Source organism: Gallus gallus, chromosome Z (assembly GCF_016699485.2).
Source record: "Gallus gallus isolate bGalGal1 chromosome Z, bGalGal1.mat.broiler.GRCg7b, whole genome shotgun sequence".
Lineage (NCBI taxonomy): Eukaryota > Metazoa > Chordata > Aves > Galliformes > Phasianidae > Gallus > Gallus gallus.
The window spans coordinates 63,314,380-63,339,182 of record NC_052572.1 but is presented as its reverse complement, the minus strand read 5'-3'; the positions used below and the strand labels follow the sequence as shown (position 1 = coordinate 63,339,182).

Sequence of the window (24,803 nt, the reverse complement as noted above, 5' to 3'; positions counted from 1 at the left end):
AACTTGTATCACTGCAAACCACTTTATTTATTTATTTATTTATTTATTTTGCTAGCCTTTAAAAAATATCAAATATATATAATAAAATGCTGGTTGGTTGGATTGAAAAATATGCTGGTGCATAATTCATTAGCTTAGCACCATGTTAGGACTGTTGTCATTAGTTAAACAATTGCTTGCTTCTGGCACAACACTGACGAAATAGATGGGCTTTGCATGTTAATACACAGTGTTTTCACAGATTGAGGCACTGTCAGACAAAAAAGGGAAAAATACTTATTTTCTAATGAGCATTTTCCTCTTCCAGTTTGAGGCTTGCTGAAGAAAAGATGAAATCCTTTCCAAACCCCTGTTCTGTTTCAGTATGTGTGTTGCTTCTCTTCCCCCCTCCCCCCCCCCAACCATTATTTGTTTACTCTTTTTTAAAATTATATATTTAAACTTGTGCCTTAATTATTGCTGGGCTCAGTACAAAAAAGGCAAACACATTGTGACAGACAAGGACGGAAAGTATTGTTTTCTGTCTTCTTTTCTTTTTCTCAACAACTGTCCAAGTCACCTCTGTTTTAGTGTGTACCTCAGTTTTTCTGACATAGGAAGAGGAGTAATTACTTTTTAAAGAATTAATTTTCATCATTTCACCCTTGCTTTTTGGAACTTTGACTACTTCATGCTGTTCGCTTAAAATTAAGTATTAATTTCTTAATTTTGCATTTTGAATTGAAGTCTCTTTCCTTTTTACAGGAAAAATTACCTAGCACTGGAATTTTGCTTCCCTATGGTGTAGTTGTTCAGCTTCCATAACTGCTAACAAATGTGTAAGATTCAGCATCTTAAATCCTTCAAGAAGAACAATTAGCTGTTGTCCTTAATGAACAGAAAGCTGCTAATATCCTTTGTGTGTAAATGAGAGAATGGCCAAATAAAATGGCAGCCCATTACTTCGTTTACTATGTCCTCGGGGGAAAATCCAGACATTCTATTTCTGTGCCAGCTCCATCAAATGCATGCCAAAATTCAGCCACTTACAAACATGAAGGCAGTGTCCCTGTTTCAAATAGTGGGATGTCATCCAATGGAAGCTGCTGCTACAAAGGAAGTATTAATTACTGAGGGATTGTTTCTACCAAAGGTAGTTTTAATTTTATGCTTAATGCTCTGAAGTCAAAATGTCACTCATTTAAAAATTGTTTTAACTATATTGTTAGAAAATCAAGTAAGTAAATCTCATCATGCATTCATTTTATTACAGATTTCCCTTATCCCCAGTGATAAGGTTTTCAGATCAATCACCTTTGAGGCTCTTTCTCATTTATTTTTAAACATGGATGATAAGCTTTTCAAAGATTAATGTTCCTCAGCAAACTGGTGCACTGCGTGTAACCTTCAGGGTTAAATCTCCAGCACAGATCAATACACGCATGCAGAAACTCTGTGATTACAGAAGCTGAAAATCTGGCCCCATGCTTTGAATAAATAATCATTTGCTTGTCACTAAAAATCTTTCTTGTTACACATTATAAAGAGGGATTTTTGTATATTTTTAGTTTGTAAGCCCAGGGGATCAAAGAAAGAGTTTCATAATTTTTCTAAAATGTGACATGCTGTACATCCAATTTCTGGCAATGCAAACGCGGAGTACTGCAGCAACCAAATTAACAAATAAAAATAAAATAATTAAAAAAAAAAAAGAAAAAGAAAGAAAGAAGGAAAAAAAGAAAGAAAACAGCCTTCCTTGAATATACTTTATTTTATTTTAGATGATGGGAGAGAACATGAAATAAAAACTGGCACTCACATTTCTACTTTCAAAATGCTTCAGAGAAGCATGAAACAAAAGCTCTGGAATATGGTCCTCTTTATGATCATTGTAAATCATTTTCACAGAGTAATGACTTCTTTTTTTTCCCTATGCTGGTAATTGCTTTGTTTACTATGTCAAAGTTTTTTCATGCTTTGATCTTTTCCATTCCCTTTTGTCTTTTCTGGGAAAGAAGAGCGGCCAGTCAATAAGAAGAAATCGTCATATTGAGAAAAACAACATGATTTAATTGTTGTCATTCATGGGCATTAAAATTCAGATACATTGTGAAATACAAGATAATGACAGAGAACATGAATTGATTCTAGTGATAGAATTTTCTCCCACCAACAGAAAATAGCACAGACTTTTACCCAGTTCTTAAGCTGCTTTTTAAGGTTTTTATCCAAGCACCTAGCTAGCTTATTCAAAAATAAGAAAACTTCCTAACATTTGACATTATAAAAGGAGATGGAGTCAGTAGCTGTAAAAATAAATAGAATTCATGTCTTTTTGCCTATTTGTGCCCATTTAGTATGCATACACTTTTAATGGTTTTTAAACCTGCTTACATTAGAGCTAATTATATTTTCCATACAAATATATTTTCATCACGCTATCCCTTTAACTTTATCCCTAATAATAATATATATAATGTTGCATATCAATATAGTGATCTAAAACTAGCTTGATCCCAAGTTAGGCTATCGGGCTTTTTGTAATTAACATGACAAATGTAAATTCACCTACTGAGACTCCATTACATGAGCATTTGCTTCCTAGCAAGCGGTATCTTCAGTGCGAACTTAAAGCTACAGCTGAGCGATAATGTTGCCACTTGTGCTCACATAGCAGCCGAGAGCCACTCTTTCCTCGCTGTGCCATGGCCTCGTCATGCTGCCGGACTGGGAGCAGCGGAACGTCTCCCAGAGCCAGGGGACGCACGGGTAGTGCAGAGCCCGCTCAGCCACCAGCCGGTCTGGGTGACGCACGAAGCGGGGTGATGTGCTACGCCTGGGCTGTCACAGCGGCAGCGCCAGGATGCGGAGGCAGAAAGCATAAGCAAGAGCAAGCCTGAGACTGCTGTGATTTAGGACCTGACCAGCCATCCCCAACATGTTGCAAAGTTGACGAAAGGCTCAAGTCGCCTTTCCTGCAGTGCCTTTGGTCTAGCAGTGAGGGCACTTTAGCCAGCCCCACGAGTGGGTTGGATGACTACATTTTTAGGCAGGTACATTATAATCCCCAATCCTGCAAAAAAATGTGTCTGGGTGAAACCCTGTGAAGGGTTTCCCTGGAGAGGTAAAAAAAATAAAAAAAAAAAAAAAACCAAAAAACAAATTCCATGAGGGTCTCTTAATTGCTGTGCAGTAGGAACACCGTGCAGCCTCCCACTGGCCAAGCAGATCTTTGGATCTGTCCACTTTGCAGCAACTCTGGTTCTAGCTGAATGAACAACCACTCTGGGACACTCCCCATGGCTTTTCCTATTCCACAATCTCCCTGTCCAAGCTCCAGAAGAGACTTTCAAATACTGTCTGCCTCTGTTTCCATACTTTTGAAGGTTGGATGGGGGAACAACATGTATTTCTGCTGGTCATAGTCCAGTCTTGCATACTCCATTCTTCCTCTTGCACAAATATTCTTTGTTTTTACTTCCATTTCTGTTTCTCTTTCTCCCAAGTGTGTGGAAAAGATTCTGGTGCCCTAAGAATGTGTGTGAAATGGGCACTGATTTAAAAAAATGGCTGATAGGTAAAGGTTATGCAGGCTTAGGGGCTTGGGCTATAATTACTCCCTATTAAAAACTAAGTAATAGAGCTTCAAGACAATCCAACTTTCAGTTTGAATGAAAAAGGGAAAGGGGTAGTTTGGCACCAAGATCTGTTAATCTGAGTAGTATGAGAAAGAACTTGTACTGACAGTGACTTAGAATGATGGAGAATTGCCTCTGAGCTTGATGGGAATGAACTCCAGCACAACACCTCTCACACTGCAGTATCTCTCCACTACACTCCTACTGTTTATTGTTCCTGGTTTGTTCTCCGGTTTTTAACATAGGACCACAGCCACTCTGGATATCAGGTTTACTCATGTCCATGGGAACATATCTGCGCTAAGCTCTTCATGAAAGCTTACTGTTGTTGCCTACTTAGATACATATCTCTCTTAGATATGGAAACAATGGCAAGATACAAAACTTTGTGCAATACAAATATTGGTCCTCTGGTATCTTCATTGTCAGCAAGTGTGGAGTAGGAAAAGAGTTCTACATTTTTAAGTGGTAGAACCAACACTGGATAGAGAACTTCAAAATGCCAGAAGATTACTCAAGACCAAGATGTTTTTATCAGCGGCCTCTGTTTTTTGGATATCCAGCTTGAGACACCATAAGTGGAGTAAATTTTCAGAAAGCCTTGAGCACCCGCTATCTGGAAAACTGGTTGCATTAAGGTATCTGAAGATGAGCACCAAGAATTGCTGCATCCAAAATAAGTTTTCATCAGAAATTCAAATTCCCTCAAATTGGCATTTAAGGAGGACTTAGTACTTTAGGCAGCTCGGAAAATCCTAGGCACCATGCACAGTGCAAGTTTATCGCAGACACTGGCAGATATAGGTAAACATCTTCAACCTAGACCACTACAGATTTAGAGGGAAGTATTTCAGTAATTAGGGCTAGCAGTACTATTTTTTTTTTTCATTGATAGTTTAAAAAACAGATGTATATTTAGATACAGATAAGATGTAAGGAAATAAAGTACTTCTTCTCTTCTAAACCTTAATAGCTGGTTTCAGATTTTATTCAATAATCTTCTTCTAAGACTTGATCATTTGATTTTTTTTTCCAATTTTTATTTCTTGTGATGTGTAAATAGCTAAGAAATATTAAATATTATAATATCTTTAATTAAGACAATAACATTTCAAAGGCTAATGTAAATTCAAGCTGCTAAAGTCTATAATTTTTCTGTCCAGCAGTTCATTTACACAACTGCCCTGAGTAGATGCTATATGCGGCTTAGCAAATGGCCCTAAGAGTTTTAAAATAACTCAGTAAAGCTACTCAAAGGTAATGCAATACTTTTCAGGCATCTTTAATTTGAGTTAAGAAGAAAATAGGGCTTTTTCATTAATTATTAACCCACCTCTTCAATGATTTATACACATTAAAAACACAATTGAAACATTCAGAAGTAATTGTGCTTGTAAATATGTATGGGATCACAAGACTGGTTTTCAGAAAGGCAAGGTTTTATGCTGCAAAATAAATCCTATATTTCTGGACTGTTTAAACTGCTTTTATTAAACTGTATATTGTTCCCATGCAAAAACAGTGAAAACACTCTTTTCTAATCTAGCTTTCTATTTGTTTTGTGTTGGCTGTTTTTGATTTTTTTATTTTTTTTTTTAATTTTTATTTTTTGCAAAACCTCACTGACCCCTATAAACAAAAACATCTTAATTCAAAACTCCAGATACAATCAATTTGCAGTGTATCTCAAACGGGTACAAACATGTAAAATTTGTGCTTTTAAAAGCTTCTGCTTTGAGTAGCCTTACATTCCATAATTGTGTCCTAGCAATTGTCAAGCTCTATTGCATGCCCCATTCATGAAAATTATATTTTGTTGGGATGACGTAGCTTAAAGAATTTGGCTCTTCTTACCTAGAGCTTCCATTAAATTATATTATTTTTAAATATCTATGGAATGATACTTTTACAAAAATATTTAAACAGAAACAAAAACAAATTAATGGTTTTGGTTTATGAAAATGACTCTACAGTAAGTAAGAAAGGTTTATCACAGTTTTGGTAACTTGCACGAGTTCATATCGAAATATTTCACATGTTCTTAATGAATTAAAGACTGTTGCAGCTCTAGGTATTTTCAGTTGTAAGCTCTGAAACAGTAGACACCATACAGCTTGTGCTTTTTATCAGGAAAGCCTACAAAGCGGACGGCAGCTTCGTTGGGGCTGCAGCGCTTTCTGGGTCTGGAGATGGGGTAGCGGACGCTGCCGTCTGCCAGCCAGCCGGCATCACAGCGGTCATAACCAAGGAGCTTCCAGGCAGCGAATATCTGCCCAACCTTGGCAATCTGAGCGCCATCCTTCAGGCAGGCCTGCACGGCTTCATCATAGGTCAGCTTGGTTGGGTGTATTAGGTAGTAAAAACGACCTGGGGAGAGAAGGAGGGAGAAAGAGGTGTAAGTGAAGAGCATATTATCAAGAGAGGTTTTGAGGAGAAATTAGGATATTCCACTGCAGAACCGGACAAATCAACATCTGCTCATTTCAGAGTGCAATAAGTTGTGTGTTCTGCTGTTGAACAGGTTATAATCCCTTGTATAATGACTTGTTAAGTAGTGGGAGTGAAAAAAAAAACAATTTGGAAGTAGAGAAGAAGGTCAATTTATACAAAAATATAGCACTATACTTCTTTCTGCTAACTTAGCACAGCATAGTGGCTGCAACTGCATGGGCATTCAATGCTAACTGACTCGTTGCAATGCACTTCACAGAATCACAGAATGATTTGCATTTGAAAGGGCCTTAAAGGCTGCCCAGTTCCAACCCTCTCCTATGGGCAGGGCTGCACCCCACCAGATCAGGTTAGAATAGGGCCCCATCCAACCTGGCCTTGAGAGCCTCCAGGGATGGGGCACCCACAGCTCCCTGAGCAGACGTGCCAGCGCCTCACCGCCCTCTGAGTAGAGGGTTTCCATCTAACATTCAGCCTCACTTTCCTCCTCTGTCTGCAGAGGGAGAATAGTGGGAAGAACGTTAGGGGGTATACTCTGGGGCTCAGAGGGAGCTGTTCTGAGACCAGCATCAAGGTACTACCTTCAATCCAGTAAAATGCCTAAGGAACCTAAGATCTCATACAGCTGCATCTTGTTGTTAGAGAAGGGTAATTAGTTAAATGTCCAAAGCAGTGTAATCCTACATCATGCTATCAACATTAGATGAAAATTCTTTGTGTTTCCTTCTCAGAAGCATGGTGTTGCAAGATCTGGCATTTGAAAGTGTTTGGGTGGGAGCTGCTGGAGCTAGCACGTGCAGTTCTGCTTTCCAACAAGGCAGTGACCTTGTTTCTGATTAAGTATAAGCACAATTTCTTTCAATCAAAGTTTTTTCTTTCTTTCCTTCTTTCTTTCTTTCTTTTTATTTTTTTTTTTTCCTGTAAGAAAGATGAGATATTGCACAGCTTCTCAGAAGCAGCGTTTGAACCCCTGGTAGATCAAAACCATGCCTGCTATAAGTCTTCATTAGCTGTGCCACAAACATTCACAGCAGTTCTCCAGCTCTGTTTCTCTTTAGGCATCAAAGGGCATATCTGTACCATACCACAGCACTGAACTGATAGAGCAGCTAAGAAAAATGTGCCCCCGTCACAAGGTAATGAAAACACATGCCAGCAAGTAGTGCTCGGAAACTCCTCTGTACCAGTCCACAGGTAGCAATAACACTAACATTAATTTCACTTATCAAGACAATATAACTTTATCATAAGCCTTTCACTCATTAGAGTTATTTATCAAATTTCCAAGTAAGTTCACAACATTTTCAATCTTACTGCTCTATGAAAGGGGCCACTTGTCTGAAAAAACGAATCCATTTATTCATGTGGGGCAAGCACATTGTCTGCTTCTTAATTAAAAATGTACTCCAGCAAAATATCCATTTTCTTCCTCAGAAATAACAAGTTAAATACACAGAACATATTCTGCACAGATTACTTTCTTGGTGAAGAAAAAGCAGCAGGTAGGAGAATGAGTTATGTGTAAATCCCAGCAAAAAAGCAGAGAGGTTTTTTGAAGTGAAGAAATGTCAGGTCGGGTGAAAATATAAAGATAATTGAATTAGCTTTGTGCAAAGGTCTGAAATTTTATACTATGATGGGAATCATTAAAAAAAAACAAAAACAACCACTTATATTGTGGAGAAGAACCTTTTAAACAATCTCACTGTTGTCAGAGGCAGTATCTACAGTATTTTCAACGGAGTAGAGTGGATAATTGACCCTTTGTAAAATGCATTGATTCCAGTGCAGCAAGTTGGCAGCATTTACAGGCTGTTGCTGAAAAGAATGTTTATTAAGTAGAACCCTGTTCTTACTAGGTTTATAAGAGGTTTCCCCAAAGCAAATAGGATTTCAGACTTAAGGGAACAGGGATTTGGACTGATAGTATGTAAACTTCACCTAGCTTATTAGTTGCTCTTCAAACCATATGTCAGTGGAATGTAATTTCCTTGGGATTTGCAGTAAGGTCAGGCTTTTGACATATGACATCAATAATAAAAACTCCTACACTCTGCCCCTTCCCCAAATGGGAGAACTTTAACAGCAAAGCCCACGCGAGCGGGACATGCACGTAGAATATCCGATTAAACAAAAGATTGTGAATAGACTTGGTGGAGATTTACTGGTTTTCCCCCACCAATAGGTTAGAAATGCTCCTAAAATGCTCAATCCTAGTTCTCATTAATACACGTGGAAGGAGGGAGAAGCGTTAATCCTCTGTCTGTAATTAATGTCTGGGAGTTAGGTCATTCCTATAGAGAATGAGTGTGCTTGGCTTGACTTTTCACTCCAAATCAAGGGGCAGGAGTTTATGCAAACCTAATAGAACCCCACTTATAACAGTTATTTTAAGGTTTTGCTTGTAACAGAACAGCTTAAAGAGCCAAATTTGAGCACTTGACTTAAATACCCACACCTTGTGACTGCAGGAGTGTGACACATGCACTGCCAGTGGAGATTTTTTCCAACCTCAGCTCTAAATTGGGTATTTCAGGGCAAAGTTTTTCTATCTGAGCTGAGTGCAGAGGAAGTGGGACATCATGCTTAGTGGTACTGAAAGGTGGTACCACCCCACCCGATATGTTCTGTGTGAGAGCCAACACAGTGCCTGACAGGGAGGGTTCTTGCCCATGTGCTCAGGGAATTAAATGGTTTTGTCAAGTAGAGAGCACACTGCAAATGGCAGTGAGAGGCATTCTCAGCATGCAGCACAAGATGTAGACCTATCATCGGCTCCACAGACTCAGCCCAGTGTATCTCACAGCCACAGCAGCCAGCTGAGTGAGACTGTTGCTTTTCAAAATATATAAAAATTGGCAAGAAGACACTTTTCATTCCTTCAAAAATAAGATCATGATATGCATGTCAAAATCAACATTTAACTCAGGTAACTGTATTTAAACTGCTACATTAAATACATGGGTTCTATTTTTGAAAATCCTCTTCCATTCCTCCCAGAAGCCATTGGCTCAGAAGCACGCACTTGTCAGAAAGGGCACATCACTTTTCTTAGGGTAGCTTTGTTTCCCTTTTTAGAGAAGCGACGACATGTTCAAATACTCTATTTATCAATGGTCGAATGAACAGTCAGCGTGCATTATTTGGAAAAGATCTTCTACTGCTTTAAATGGTGGTGGTCAGCTTATCATGTGCATTACTGAAATAAGCAGCTGCACTCACACAAGATCCCTAAAATTTATTCTTTGTATTTTTAATTTAGTTAGCGTAAGATAATTGTATTCAGTTTTGCTAGACGTGATAACAAATCAATTATGCATTGCAGTTCAGTGCTCAACGTACATAACAAAATGCACATTAATGAACTGGAAGTGTTATACAGGCAGTATTTGACCTCTTTTTTTGTTCAGTTTTAGAGGAACCCTCCTGGACACCTTCCCATGCAACTGGGGTTGGACTCAATGATCTTTTCCAATCCCTACAACTCTGTGATTCTGTGATTTAACTTGCCTAACACTTCTCAGAGTCAGGGATTCCCATTTATTTATTTATTTATTTATTTATTGAGAGACTCACTGCTCCCCTCAGAAAGCCCTAGAAATTAGGCTAAGAATAACCCTTCAGCTATATTACTACATGTTCTTTTCCCCATACCATGTGGGGTCTCTGGGACCCACATATTTCTTCTGCAATGTTTATACAAAAGAGGACCAAGTCACATCTTTCTTGCACAGCCTTGCTGTCTGATTTTTGAGCTCTGAATAGTAAGCACATTGGTGGGATTATGTTAATATTAGGGTTTTGTATAGTTTTATGAAATTCATTGCTATATATTCTTATAAACCAAGAAATTACTTGTACTGCCATTTTCAAAAAGCGTGCATTACCTTTTGGGATTTCTGGCTTTGCCTGCACAGCAACAGAAGACAGAAAGTTCCTCTATGAACCAATCCAAGGAAGGAGTTACATGGGCAGAACAAAATGCTCAAGTAATGCACTTAAACTACTCTGAGAAAAGACACTGTAGAGGGTAATTTTGCAAAGTAATGAGTATTGTATATTGTATTGCAGAAGAACTTTGCTGAAACAATTTTCCTGTACAGTTAAGAGGAATGAGTACATAATTCTTTGCTAACAGAATGAAAGTACTTCTTGGTGTTCACCAAAGAGAGGTCTCATAGATCCTGAGTGAAAACACAGAATCTGGATTGGAACTAACTGCATTGATGATTATGTTTCCATTTTTCACCTTAATATCTGAACAATTATGTACCTTCATTCTCCAGGTAAAAACTAAGCCTCAACTACTTAAAATAGAGCCTTTTTTTTTTTTTTTTCTTTTCATCTCCCCTGAGATTATAAGGTCCTTAGGGATGTCATTCTCTAGAAAGAGCCCAAACTAACCCTCACGCCCCCTGGTTACTCACAGCAGCTCACACCACTGACACTCTTTGAGCTGTGCTTTTTTGAGCTAGCATTGCATGCCTCCGATCCTGAGGCCACTGGTGTGTTTCCAGCTCCCTCACACAGAGCTAAAGGCTCTTCTGTTTTAGACCATCAGGAGATGGTCTAAAACAGAGAAGCCTTCACTGCCACTACTGGTCACTGCCACTACTGGTGTCCTGACCACTTCTCATTTTTCTTGGCTGTTCCTGAGCTGAGAGAATCAATATTGGGTGTTGCAGAAATAGCTGTGTGCCCAAAGCCACTATCTCTGGCAGTTGCAACCTGGTGGCAAACCAGGTTATTATAAGATTTTTCCTTTTACAGTGAGAACACTAATGACACTGTTTAGCACACATAAGCTGTCCAAGGTGTTAAGCTGCAAATAAGATGCTGGCATTTTGGGGGCATTTCTGGGATTATTGTGGATGTTTAGGTGTGCTTGGAATACAAATAGTGGCGAACATAGAAGGTACACAAGAGGATACATCCAGATTTTCTGCTGCCACCTCAAGAGATGTATATGGAGGTGAGCTGAAGGGACCTGGGTGAAGTGGTACTCCACGCTTCACATCACAGTGTTGCTGTGTGATATTCTGTCTTGCATGTCATTTTAGCAGACTCACCAAGCATGTGATCAATACTAATGCCTTCTCTTTCACTTCCCTGCCATCTCTATGCCATATTCTCATCTTACCTCATTCCTCTTTCTCCTTCTTTCTCTTGCAGTATCAGTGTACAGACAGTATTTGTCTGTCAGTACTTCCTTATTTTTTTTTCCAGAAATGTTTTTTTTTTCTCTTTCCTTGAGAGATATTGTCCAGCTGCTAGTGTGGACAGTGGTGGTCTTTAGTGACCAGTGAACTCAAGAGTTTATGCTATCAGCACTTTAAATAGTGTAGCTATAAATTTTAATTTTTTCCTTTGTTTATTTTAACCCTCAGTGATATTTATTTATTTTTCTCCAGATTTAAATGAGCATATGATGAGCTCATATAGGATTTTGCCTTGCTTAGATGGAATAAGAGAAAAATGAGCCAACATTTCATGGAATTATGTAGCATGATAAAAATCACACAAACATTTGTTTCTGACTGCGTCCCACCTAATTTTTTATATTATTAGTTTGAGAATTTGTTGTTTTTTTTTTCTTTTTGAGAGTGTGGGACAGGCCTAGCATTAAAGCATATCGTCTGAGAACAAGGCTTATGTTTATTTTTATGTATGCTGTAGGGCAAAAATGCTTCACTGAGGATAAGCAATCTGAGCATAAACAAAAAGGGCTGTGCTCCTTGGTCTGGTTGGGCTGAATGCCAAACACGTGTGAAGTGAACTACCCGTGAGCAAGATGCTATAGAGGGCTGTAGGCTCATTTTGCACTTCTTACTTGCAGTGCTCCTCTCATCCACAGTCATGCTTTGTAAATCCTTTCCAGCCATTAGATTAAACCTTAAATGATAGCAGTCTGAGATCAACAGATCAGCTCACTTCATACCTAAAGTAAAATCTACTAAGAGCTGAAATTTTGCAGTCACTGTAATAAGCTTTAGGGCAGACCAAGCTCAGAGTAAGAGGGAATGTCTCAGTTTTGACAGCATGCTAAGATTAGAAATCTGAATTATTACTTATATAAGCTACAAAAAACTTTGCTGATAAGGAAATATTTGTCATATTAGACTCGTTGTATGAACTGGAGCTGCTTGAGGCAACAGCAGAGATGAAGTGGCAATCAGAATTTTATTTTGGTGGCACTGATGTTGTAAAACATCCTACTTATAATTGAATTCAATGGGAAATATCAGGTAAAGAAATTGCTAGTTTATTCACCATTTTAACAGAAATAAAAATTAAAAAGGCATGTTTAGTATGGTAAAATTGGAGATATAAGTAAGCACTACTAATTATTAGCTCTGACTTCTGAAAATAATCTGCACGAGCACATGGCACAGCCACCATTACTATGGTTATGTGTCTTTTTAAATCCATCAGTAACATTTCTCAAAGTTAACATAAACTTCGGCCAGTCAAGTGCCATCTGCTGCCCTCTGGTGCCGCTGGCATCTCTTTCTTTTTAAAGCATGGAAAAAGACCCTTGCAAGGTAAATGTAAACCAGGTTCTTACCATTGAAGTTTGAAGTAAAGCAGAAAACATCATATCGGCTCCTCTCTTTATCCCAGAAGCCATAGTTTCTGACACCGGGCACCGTATTCTTCCCTCCACAGGGCTCCCTGGGCTTGGTGATAGGGTACTGCACTGAACCATCACTGAGCCAGCCAGCATTGCACCAGTCCAGCCCTGACCTCCAGGCCTCGTAGAGCTGGTCGAAGGAGGCAATGATGGAGTCCTGGTCCAGGCAAGCTTGCTGAGCCTCATGGAAGTTTAGGTTGTAACGACCCAGACGTGGAGAATAGGGGAAAACAACACCTGAAATGGCAGAAAGAGGTGAGCTGGGGGGTAATCCCCACTAGAAGGGGTTTTGAATCTTCAACACTGAAAGAACGGAAGGAGAAGCAGCGTTTACAGTTGTTAGAAGGAGAAATAAAGGTTAACTCCATGATGTGTTAGAATCATAAAATCACAGAATCATTAAGGTTGGAAAAGACCTCTAAGATCATCTAGGCCTACTGTCCATCTACCACCAGCAGTGTCCACTATACCATGTCCCTACATCTGCCCTTCTCTTAAAATTTCCATGAAATTGTGTGTGATTTTAGGGAGACATTTATGATACACCCCAGCTGCTTTTTTGGCAGTTTCTCACCACTCAAGAACCTCCTCCTAGAGGGCACCAGGGAACTTTAATACCAGACAGATGTACTCAATGAAAGCTGACAAGCCTTGCTGCTCATCAGCAGTCAGCAGCTGCAGAAAGGTGGGGTAGAGAGACCTTGGGACAGGGAACATCCAAGTGATGATAGTAAATGGGGAACAACTTCTGAGCTGTTTCAGCAGCAACGTTCATAGTCATCACCTTTATTTCACAGATCCTTCCACTGTATATTTGTTTGTTTCAAAAATTCTCACTGTGACAGTGAAAGGGCACAGGAATAGGCTGCCCAGAGAGGTTGTGGAGTCTCCTCTGGTGATGCTCAAGACCCATCTGGACCCCTTCCTGTGTGACTTGCTACAGAGAGCCTGCTTTAAGAGTGGGTTGGACTTGATGATCTCCAGTGGTCCTTTCAAACCCCTACAATTCTGAGATTCTGTGAAAAATATCTGTTGTTAAAAATTGCATTTCAAAGCATAAAAGATGTTGAATAAAATGCTGAAGAACCACCTCCTCATGTGGCTCTGATGAAAGACTGTGCAAAGAAGAGAGAGACATAAAACAAAAGTTTGGATCAGTCCACTGTAACTTTGGCAGGGTTTAGAAACTTAACCCAGATCTAAATTTTATGGTTGGCTTCAGCCCAGTCTTCATAATAAGCTGAAATAAAACGGCATCTGAAAAGAGCCAGCTCAGAGAGTTCATTCTCAAACATCTCTGCAGAACTAGTTGCTGTGGGATGCTGAGAGGCTGAAGACAAGATAACACATTATGGAATGAGCAAAAAAACTTTAAGCCAGTACAGACATCCATTTTTCTTTTTATTTTCTCCCTGCTGATGAATTCTCCCTGTAAGAAGTTCCTTGTCTCCAGGGCAATGTACGGAGCATAGGATACTGAAATTATATTACAGTCATGCAAGACAGTCAGCATGCAATGAAGTCATTCTTCTTCTTGAGCAGTCAGTCCATTTTGGTGTCTGTTCCACTGGTATCTTAACATTCCCTTTCTTTTCATCTTCTCCCTCACCCATTTATCATCCAAGTACTGTTATTTTTGTTAAATAAAATCTTTGTTATTACTAAACCTCAGTGACTTGATCCAAGAAAATAAAGCATACAAACATAAACTTGGCAAGGGAATAATAAACAAGATTTTGTTCTCCCTCAGCAATTGACTAGAGATTCTGCTGACCTTCTTCCCTTTTGTAAATTCTTTCATAAAGGGTTTTTCAGTTGTTAGTTGTCCTGAACTATAAAGCATGAATGAAATGTAACACATCGAGTGCTGCTAACTATAACTTAACAAACATGTTGCTGTAGCTATTTCATTATTTTTTGGTCCAGAGGTGGACATGAGAAACTGAAGAGCTAAACTTAAATTATTTTAAAGACTGAGAAACAATTCACCAGAAACTGCTGAAACTGATTTGATCCCTTAAGGTTTCCAAAATAACTTTTTTTAGATCGTTAAATATATATGTTAATTTGTTACCAATGTACTTGAGTTTGACGGTTTGAAACATACTGTTTTAATAACATAAAGATGCAGAAAATTGTAATATTAGCTTTGAACTACATTTGGGTAGACTGCATAGAAGCTGATTTCTGTTTGAGTTCATCTGCAGTACACGTCTGCAACTGATTAACACTAATTTCACCCTGCAGATGGGGGTGGCCATTGGTGATTTGTATAGCAAAACTGACTGGATATGTGTTTTGTGCCGCTTTGCATTATCTTGCATCTTTGCTCATACTATTCCTTCCCCTTCAGTTTCCTATCAAACCTCACACTGAATTCACAGCTAGTCTCACTAGTTGTCTTTCTTTTGGTACAGCTTAGCAGTTCTGAACTTCAGTTAATTGCACAGCATCTTCTTCAGTCTTAGATCTTACAGCCCGTCAAAAGATAATCCATCCCATCTGTTCCTGAAGGGACAAAAGCTGTCTGGAGGCTTGACTCTGTTCCCAAACTAAAGACTGACTCAAAACTCCTGACTCCAATGCTGTGTTTTGCCACCAGACAAAACACATATTTCCAAATGTTAACAAAGTGGGTTTAGGAAATGGAGGAAGAGAACACCCAGACTCAAATGGCCAGGAATTAATAATGCTTTTTTTTTTTTTGGTCACATGAAGGCTCCAGAATGTCTTCCACAGGGAAAGAATGGTCTTCCTCTTCCAAACACTGGCTGTAGCCTTTTATGTCTGGATTTCACTCCAGCTGAGTGTGAACAAAAGTTGTTAATCCCTCCTTGTTTTCTGTAGAACGTCTTGCTGGCAGCCTTCACAGCAATGGCACCCATGTGCAATCAGGCACTTCTAGCAATCTACCAAAAACTCTGTCTGTCTAGTCAGAGGATTGATGGGAGCCTGTTTAAAACCCAGAGAATTGCAGTTCCCTCTCCCTGTAGCAGGAAGGCTGAGCTGAAGAGCCTTAGCTTGATCTTGGTGGTCCAGCTCCATGCCCCAAGGAAGAAAAACTCTAGTGGAGCCTGAGTGAGAAATATTAACCTACAGCATACACTCCCAAACATGCAGTTTTCTGAAACTGGGCCTATCCACAGGGAAGGACAACCTGCTGCTCAGGAAGAACCTGAGAAACACTGGTTCACTGGAGAATAAATCTAGCACTAAAAGGCTTGCTGTATGCACCTGTAGCTATGCAAACATTTTCCTAAAAATAATGGAAACCAGGATTTGTATCAGAACAGGAGATAAAATGTGGAAGTATAACATATGAAAAAAAATCCAAGAGAAGGGAGAGAGGGAGACAAGTGAAACAAACTGTCTTGGAAAGCATATCATAAATGCTTTTATGTGGAAGTGTTTACTGCTACCTTTTACCCTGATTTTTTTTTTTTTTTTTTTAGAGAATTTATACAAGTGGAGAATAATGAGAGAAGCAGAGCTCAGTTCTGATCTGTTAAGGGTCGGACAAGACATAATACATGTATGTCCTTACATTTACATGCAGGTAATCCCTAACACTCAATACAAGTACTTTGTAGTTACCTAGTCACTGCAAGTACATTCACAATGTAAGGAGCTGTAATGGTTATCCAAGGCAAGAAGATGAGCAAATAAACCCAGAAAACTCAATTCCTGTAACAATTTATGGGTGCCTATTAAGCTAGCACCATGAGCAGCCAGCAATTTTAAGAGCATTTACAGATAAAAGAAAATTTCTGTTAACACATATGGAAAAAAAATAGGACTTTTTACAGCCAGAGTAAAGAAATTGGCTTCCTCGAGTTCTAGCCTAGACAGAAAAGCAATTTTTCTTGTAGCCAGTGTAAACACTAGTTAAAGTAGAGTTTGCTATATGCTGTACTGCAGGATAGAGTTTTACACTGGCAAGTTCATACACTTGAAGGCAAAATTTTCCATGTTGGATTTCTAAGATTCTGTGATTAGTAAGTGGTAAGTCCCCGATTTTCCTTCAGATTCCACCTCCATTTCTCCGTTTGTCTGATTACTCAGCACAGGTTGCATGGGTGGGCTGCCAGGTAGCATCTTCCACCTGAATCTGGGGCCATCCATCCATAGTACCCCAAAACCAGCTGTCACTGTGATTGCTTATTTCTGACCGATACAGGCATACAAGCTAGGCTTGCCTGGCCCAAGGGCAGGCTATTCCCTTATACTCCTACAGCTTTTATCAAAATTTGAAGACTTATTTTTCTCTGTTCCCCTAGGGCTAATCAGTCCTAAGTCTTTTAGCATCTTCCTTTCAAGTCATTGTTTCCAGATAAATTTTTGTTTCTCTATTTTTTACTTTTACTTCAGTGTATCCTTGAAGTGCCGTTTGTCACAGTGGAAACAGCACAAAAGTGTTTGTAGAGAGCTGTTACCCTGACACAGAAGGAATTACATTGGACCAACAAGATTTACTCTTGAGAAACTGCTGCTGTCTATTACAAAGAATCTTGTTGTCTCCTAAGCGCTCACAAATAGCATGCCTTATATGATCAGATCTACAGCAGACAGATAAACAAATTGTCATGCAAAAAGTATTTTAAATAGCTTTTGGTGTATGAGTGTAACAGCAGCATGTAGGAGAAACAGGTAAGATATCATTAGGCTAAATCTAATTAGAAAATAAGACTAGCTTAGAAATGATTACTGTGACAATTTAGAAGAACTTCTTCTTTAGACCTTTTGGATTTATTTGCTCTATTTTTGAACTATAAGGTCTGTTTTTGAAAAAGAAGCTTGATCTTTTTCTCACTCTATGTTGGAAGCTAATGAACCTCCAAGCAAGATCACGAAACCTGCTGGTGTAGGGTTAGTGTGGAGCCATCTAAGGATTGCCTTCAACTGAGAAGCACAGTCTATAGACACTTTCAATAGCTTTATCTAGATCTGCATATTTCTGGTACTGCTGAATATATAAAATATTTATAGACTGTACTGTAAGGCTGCCTTTGGCAACCTAGCATTGTTCTACTTTCTCTGCCACAGCCCGCCAGTGCCATGAAGAAACAGTGCGCATAACCTGTGCCAGAGCAGTGTGAGTGACGGGCACTGCTGGAGGCTTCACCTGCCTAGAAAACCAAAGCAGATAAACCTGGCATGGGGAGATTCATTGCAGTGCATTGTGCTTGTAAGACAGGAAAACAGTAAAGCATGAAGATAAAATGTAGTGCAGAAGAATACAATGCCAATATAAAGAAAATTAAATATAAGCTGAGAATTCTTTCTTTGCTTATGAATCAGGCAACTGTATCTATCTACCACAGGGGTCCTTTAAATATGTTAAGCTTTTGACTCTCATGACATCTGTAAAATAATGCAAAGTTAATAATCCTTATTTTATGTACAGGAGCATGGCCAGTTCAGCGAGAAAATGGCTTTGGTGACAAGGTCAGTATAAAATATATCCCCCACTATCTACAGTTCCTGCCACTTCTTCCATCTGCCATGCCCAGCCCAACAGTACCATACTTAGACTCTGCATTTAAGGGCAAATGTGAGATGATAATGATGACATGGCTAAAGAATTTTTGAAAGATAGAAAGACAGAAAGAAGGAAAGAAAGGAAAGAAAAGAAGGGAGGGAGGAAGGGAGGGGAAAGGAAGAAGGGGAAGATTGGCACAGTTCTTCACTTCCATAGTAGCAAAGAGAACATACAAAAAATGTGTAAGATATGTGTTGTAGTAGGCATCTTGCAGGGGTACAGGATGTACGGGACAGGCCTCTCTCTAAGCATAGAGAGACAGTGCTATCGTGCTGACCTTGATGCAGAGAAAACAGAAGAAGAAAGATGAGAAAAGAATGGGGAAACGGCCAAATAAGGCACAGTGTTATCTGATGTGAACCAATCAGGGTGGGACATGACAGCACGATTATGTAGGTAAAAATGTATATAAGCTGTGTTTAGTAGTGAATAGACGCCATTTTGCTGCTCATCATATTGGTGTGTGTCTGCAGTCATTTGGCCCTGATCAGGCTATTGGTCAGTGACCGCAGAGGCCTAACACAGGTGGCTAACATCGTTGTTGCAGAAAGCAAGAAATGGTGCCCCGTGTGAGGCCCGTGTGAGGCACAGACTGTGTTCCGATGCCCTCTGTGCGGCTATGAGCTGTGAGGTGACGCCGTAGCACGAGATTTGGGGTGATGCCCAGTCCGAGTACCCTGAAGAGAGGGGGAGCCAGCAGAAGACGACTGGGGTGACGCCCTGCAGAAGATCGTGGCGACGACAATAGTGCCGGCTGGCAAGTAGAACCTGTGTTGCGGTGGGGTCCAGGGGGACGACAGGACACTCACGGAGGACCCGTGTGGACGGCGGTGTCAAGTGTGACTTCGTGGTGACGGCAACGGGCTGATCATGGACCATGTTCTTAAGGTATTGCTTCAGTTTTGTAAGGATTACTTTGGCAAGTATGCTCCTTCTAAGAAGGCTATCCACGCATTTATTTCCCGGTTAGAGCGGGAGGGGGAGGTTAAAGCCCCCCACGAGATCCTTGATCACCGGAGGTGGGATGATCTCACCTCTGAGTTCGCACAACATATTATGAGTGCTCAGGAGGGTGGGTCGGAGTTAAAAACTTGGGGTCTGATACTGGGGGCGTTGAAAGCGGCCGGAGTGGAGAGAAAGGTATTGGCAGAGGCTCAATACCTTTTGGATCTTGGCGGTGGAGGCGAGACACCAGACTCGGTGGGGTCCGATGGGGGCTCGGGAGCAGTTTCTTGCAGGGGCCGAGAGGAGACGGAGCCGCCAATGACCGTTGGCGAGATGGCGCCGGGTGAGCCGACTGTGCTCAGTTCAAAAGAAGACAACAAGAGAGTGGATGTTCATTGTCTTGTCCCCCTCCCCCATATCCGGACCCCTCAGGCGGAACGTTGCATCCTTTATCAGAATTACGTCAGTGTTACCTGACTCAAGGGGGCGGAGGAAGCTGTGATCTACATGGGCAGGATCAACTTAGTGCCCACATGGGGAGGGACCAGACAAAAGGTCCGTCCAGTGTGGACAGGGAGCATAGCCTACCGTCTCTGGTCACTCCCAGGGGCGGTAGTGCGAGTGATAGTGTAGAGGAGAAAGAAGAGACTGGCTTTGAGCGTAGGGGGAAGGATCAAATGACGGACTGGAATCGGATTAGATCGAAGGCTGAGGGGAAGGGTATAGTTCCAGAGGCATTCCCCATGATTGTGAGTGATCGTGGTCCCGAATGGATGCCGCCTGACCCCGGGGGTGTTACGCGCCTGGTGGAATTTATGGATAAAAGAGGCCTGAAATCGCCTCTGACATTAAATGCACTAAAGACTTTGGCTGCACTGGGGCCTCTCCTCCCCCGTGACATCACAAACCTAATGCGTATGCTGCTCAGGCTGGTCCAGTTTACGTTATGGGAGACGGACTGGATGGCCGAGTTGGGGGGTTGTGCCGGGGCGGCAGGGGTCGGCCTGGGCTGCTCCCTGCATGGGACCGGCATACAGCGGCTTTCAGGGAAGGCCGTGGGAGTGGCTTCGCCCCAGGGCCAGCTAGCGAAACTAAGGCCAGGGGAGCTAGTAGCAGCCACAGATGCAATGGTGGCAGCGTTTAATAAACTTGTGCATAAGGCCGAACCACCTGCTCCGTGCACAGATATTACCCAGGGCCCGAATGAATCCTTTCAATGCTTTGCAGACAGGCTTTTAGCTGCTGCAGAGGGGTCTGATCTCCTGGAACCAACCCAAGGGCCACTGATCATTGACTGCCTGCAGCAGAAATCGCATGACAATGCTAAGGCATTGCTATGAGCCAGCCCAAGTACGCTTAATACCCCGGGAAAAGTTATTCAGTATGTCTTAGATGAGCTCAAGGTGGCTCATTTAACTAATGAAGGGCTAGCCACAGCTATAGTTGCAGCTGTTGGCCTGCAACAGCAAAGATCGCTGCAGCAGCAAGGGCTGTGTTTCTGATGCGGCCAGTATGGCCACGTTAGAGCACAGTGCCCCTGTGGGGGAGGTCAGTCAGGGTCTCCTGATCACAGGAAGGGCTTGCTAAAGGGTATCCGTAGTCGGGTATGTGGCAGTCAAACATCATGAATCTGGGAAAAATTCTGTGGGTACCATCGCGAAAAGTAATACCAGATATAAGTAACATATCTGCAAAAACTGAGTCTAGGTGTGAGTTTTCTACAGAAATTCTTCGTTGGCAAACTGAAGCCAACTCCAGAACAACTGAGGGACAGACGACGGGATCGAGAACCACTCATCAAGAGGAGCACTACATCTGCAACGCTGACACTTCCGATGTTGCTGATGTTTATGGTGTCCCTGGCGATTACAGCATGTCGCAAACAACTACAATGGATGCAAGAACATACGCAGAAGATTAAAGAAGAAAGTGATCCTTTCGGAAACTGGCTGAGCAGACTGTTTGGGGGAGTGGGTTCATGGTTAAAGCAATTGCGTAAAGCTCTCGCAGAAGGATTTGCAATCTTTGTGTGTAATCTGTCTTCCATGCTTTGTAGGATGCTTGCAGAACTGCCTTCAACGAATGATGGACAAGACCTTTGACTATCGAATTGAGTATCATAGATTGCGTGAAAAATTATAGAGGGGCTTAGGTTGTTGCGTTTGTGCTGTAACAGGGCAAGGCTTGGCCGAGCACGGGAAAGGATTCCCTGTTGCTCTGATGATTGCTTAAGAATTGTAGAAGAAGGTATTAGGAATAGTGTGCTGAAATATATTTAGGATTAGGCATTTTGCGCTGCTTCGCGATGTACGGGTTAGGCGTGTGTGTAAGTAGTATTGAGCTTAGGGAGGGGGAGATGTTGTAGTAGGCGTCTTGCGGGGCTACGGGATGTACGGGACAGGCCTCTCTCTAAGCATAGAGAGACAGTGCTATCGTGCTGACCTTGATGCAGAGAAAACAGGAGAAGAAGAAAGATGAGAAAAGAATGGGGAAACAGCCAAATAAGGCACAATGTTATCTGGTGTGAACCAATCAGGGTGGGACATGACAGCACGGTTATGTAGGTAAAAATGTATATAAGCTGTGTTTAGTAGTGAATAGACGCCATTTTGCTGCTCATCATATTGGTGTGTGTCTGCAGTCATTTGGCCCTGATCAGGCTATTGGTCAGTGAGCGCAGAGGCCTAACACAGGTGGCTAACATCATTGTTGCAGAAAGCAACAGATATGTAACTGAGCCTAATTCCACCTTCAAAACAAACAAACAAACAGACAAAAAGAAACAATCAAAAAAAAAAAAAAAACCAGAAAACCTAGTTATTATGTGTAGCTTATTTTATCACAGTACTAGGAGGCCTTTAAGTCTAACAAGAATGTAACACTACCACTTTCAGGGAAGAATAGAGGTCCACTGAGGTAGAGGTCAACTATTTTCATTTGATAAATTAATATCATTTTGTTCAGACAAATCTATGCCATTCATACAGTGAACTCACACTGGAGTGATCAGTTGTTTTGTACTGCTAGCAGGCATTCCTGGGTATAAATGGTTTTGTCTTGCTGCCAGTTAACATCCTTCGGGCCATCATCTCAGGACATCATGCTACTGATGCAAGTCCTTCCTACTGTGAGATAAACCTTATTACATGTAGCAGATGCAGAATTTTAGTGTGGAGTAGTATTTTTACTTTTGTCCAAAGAGACTGATTTTCTAAAGTCATCCTGATCTGCACTGCACAGATGCATGAAACAGCAATAAAAGTGAATACTAAATGAAGTTACAGATGAGATGACAGGATGAGTGCAGGGGCATAGAAATATATGAATACACCCCGTCAACTACTTATGTCTACATATCCACTGTAAATATAAGTGCACTTTAGTAGTTACAGTTTTAGAATGAGTCTTCAGTGAAACTTAGACCCAGAATCACTGGATTTAGTTACCCTACTTGGAACTAAGTTGTTTTATTCTAAATCAACAAACTGAATAGTCTTATCTCACTTCTTGAAAGGTTAGCTTTTACCATGAGGTTTCACAAATGATTATTTTCCAACTCCCTGGGAAACTTCACTCTGTAATGTCAGATAGTGTCAGCTTGACACCCTTGACTGACAAAAGTCATTAAAACAAAACACTGTTCCATACGTTAAAATGCATAAACGTTCCTTTGATCAGAGATTGGAACAGTCTTGTTAAAGACATATTGTACTTTATTCCCCTCCTACCCAATAAATTTCTTTATTTTGAATTCAAGGGAGTGAAACAGGAAGAGGTGGTGGTGCTGGAGAGGATGGATTGGAGTTGGCATACTTCAAAGGCAGACACTGCTTAGAGAAACAGCAGCAGGCTGAAAGTGTCTGTCAGGAGGCAGAACCTAGATCTTCTATACAGTAAGCTAGTGCTCTATCCCTAAACAGGCAAGGTAGAAAAGAAAGATCTCCTTTTTGCAGTGGTGTTTAAGAGATATGTTTCTCCAGTGCATACTGATGACTAACTTCTCTGTGTTGTCCTTGGAGCAGCAACTTTCAGGAGTGTCGGGGCTGAGAGGCCTCGCTATGCTCAAGCTCTGTTAAGGACGTGCAAACGTCTACCTGAGCAACCTCATATTGCCCACTAGTCCATCTGTGCGTTTAGCCCTTAGTTCTGGGTACTGTCCAAAAACATGTAACTATTGCATGTAGTTAAAAAAAAAACATTTCTCATCGTCTTCTTATTCTAATATCAGTTCAGTATTGCCTTTCAAATACTAGTCTCTGCATGTGCACAAGGATTTGTACCAAGCTCCAGGCAAAGTCTCCCACTGTTACTGCAGCTGTTAGTCATCTCCCCCTTCCCAAACTCTCCTGTTGCAGCTGCAAGTGTTTGTCCTGGGATCCCGTTGTTTCTAAAAGCAGAAAGGTGATGAACATTTACTTCAAAGGCACAATGCTAGTGGCACCAGAAGGGTACCTGGTCCAGAGGAGCAGCATGATGAAGATTTTATGCTGTCTCTGACCATTTTACACTAGAAAAATTGTCATAATATCATGAAATGCTGGGGAATATCAGTATTTGGGATCAAGTGGTACAGCTACTTATCTGGACAAGCTCTAAGTCTGGCAGAGGAATGTATTTAGGACATATGGAGCCTGTCAGAAGAATATTATCACATGCCATTTTGCAGGATTATTGAGCAACACTACATCCCACCTTGCAACCCAGGAACGAGCTCCAGGACAGCCTGCAAAATATCATAAGGGGAGGTGAGGCATGCTGAGGTCAGACAGTACTAGGAGTACTGGGTCTGATCTGCATTATGTGGCAAAGTCAATATCTGCATTTGCAGTTTTACTTTGAGGTGACTTTTTTTTTTCCTTTTCTTTTCAATTTTTCATCTTCTTTCCCCTCCCACCCACCATCCCCCCCAGCTAACAGATAATGCAGCTTCTGCAAAGTTTCTCCTGAAACACACTTGTTGGAAGGTACAAATGTAAAGGAACAGAGAGATATCTTCATGCAACTCTTAGTTTGTAGTGGAGAATAATACAGGGCTTTGGGGAAAAGGCCAGATGCTGATTTACATGCATCAAATCTCATAAATTAATCTAAATTTCATAAAAGCAAAGATGAATATTTTTTTCTTTTTAAATCCATTTCAATAATTTTACTAATGCTTTTTACCGTATTGTTTACAAAAAAATTGCTGAAAGAAATGACTACCAGAGCCCACGTGCAGGAGTTGCCTTGGCAGGCAATATAGAGATTTACTTTATGTAATTATAAGGCTTGAAATAAACAAAGATATTTTCTCTGTAAAATTACTTGGACAGTTTCCCTGTTTGTAGGAAGATTTTTATCTTCTTGATAATCTAAAATGTCCCAAAGTTTTGCAAAATGGCTTTTAGGAAAATGCTTAATATAATTTTGACTAAGTCTACTGAAAAAACACACAGCAATTTCTGTTGAATGAAGGGACCAAATTAAAAACATATGGAGTCTTTCATACTGTGTTTGGACATTCTTTTTTGGCTCCCTTTGCAATGGGGCTCGCTGGGAGCAGACTATGCCGTGGGCTAATGTAAGTTATAAAAGTCCTTATGTTCTTCTAATTTATGATAGCTGCTAGAGGCTGTCAGAC

The 24,803-nt window shown here is 40.7% G+C and overlaps 1 protein-coding gene across 7 annotated transcripts in view; it reads right to left on the bottom strand.

The window, feature by feature from the left end:
* Positions 1-1,730: 1,730 nt before the first annotated feature.
* Positions 1,731-24,803, bottom strand: part of HAPLN1 (hyaluronan and proteoglycan link protein 1) — a 103,506-nt gene continuing 80,433 nt past the window's right edge. For 6 of the 7 annotated variants that reach the window (XM_046905275.1, XM_015280598.4, XM_040655465.2 and 3 more), the window contains 2 exons: positions 12,634-12,936; positions 1,731-5,984 (listed from right to left, as the gene is read on the bottom strand). In XM_046905275.1, the coding sequence (XP_046761231.1) occupies positions 5,695-5,984; positions 12,634-12,936 (593 nt within the window). In that variant the 3' untranslated portion in view covers positions 1,731-5,694. The remainder of the gene's footprint in view (positions 5,985-12,633; positions 12,937-24,803) is intronic. The other variant, NM_205482.3, reaches the window with a different exon arrangement.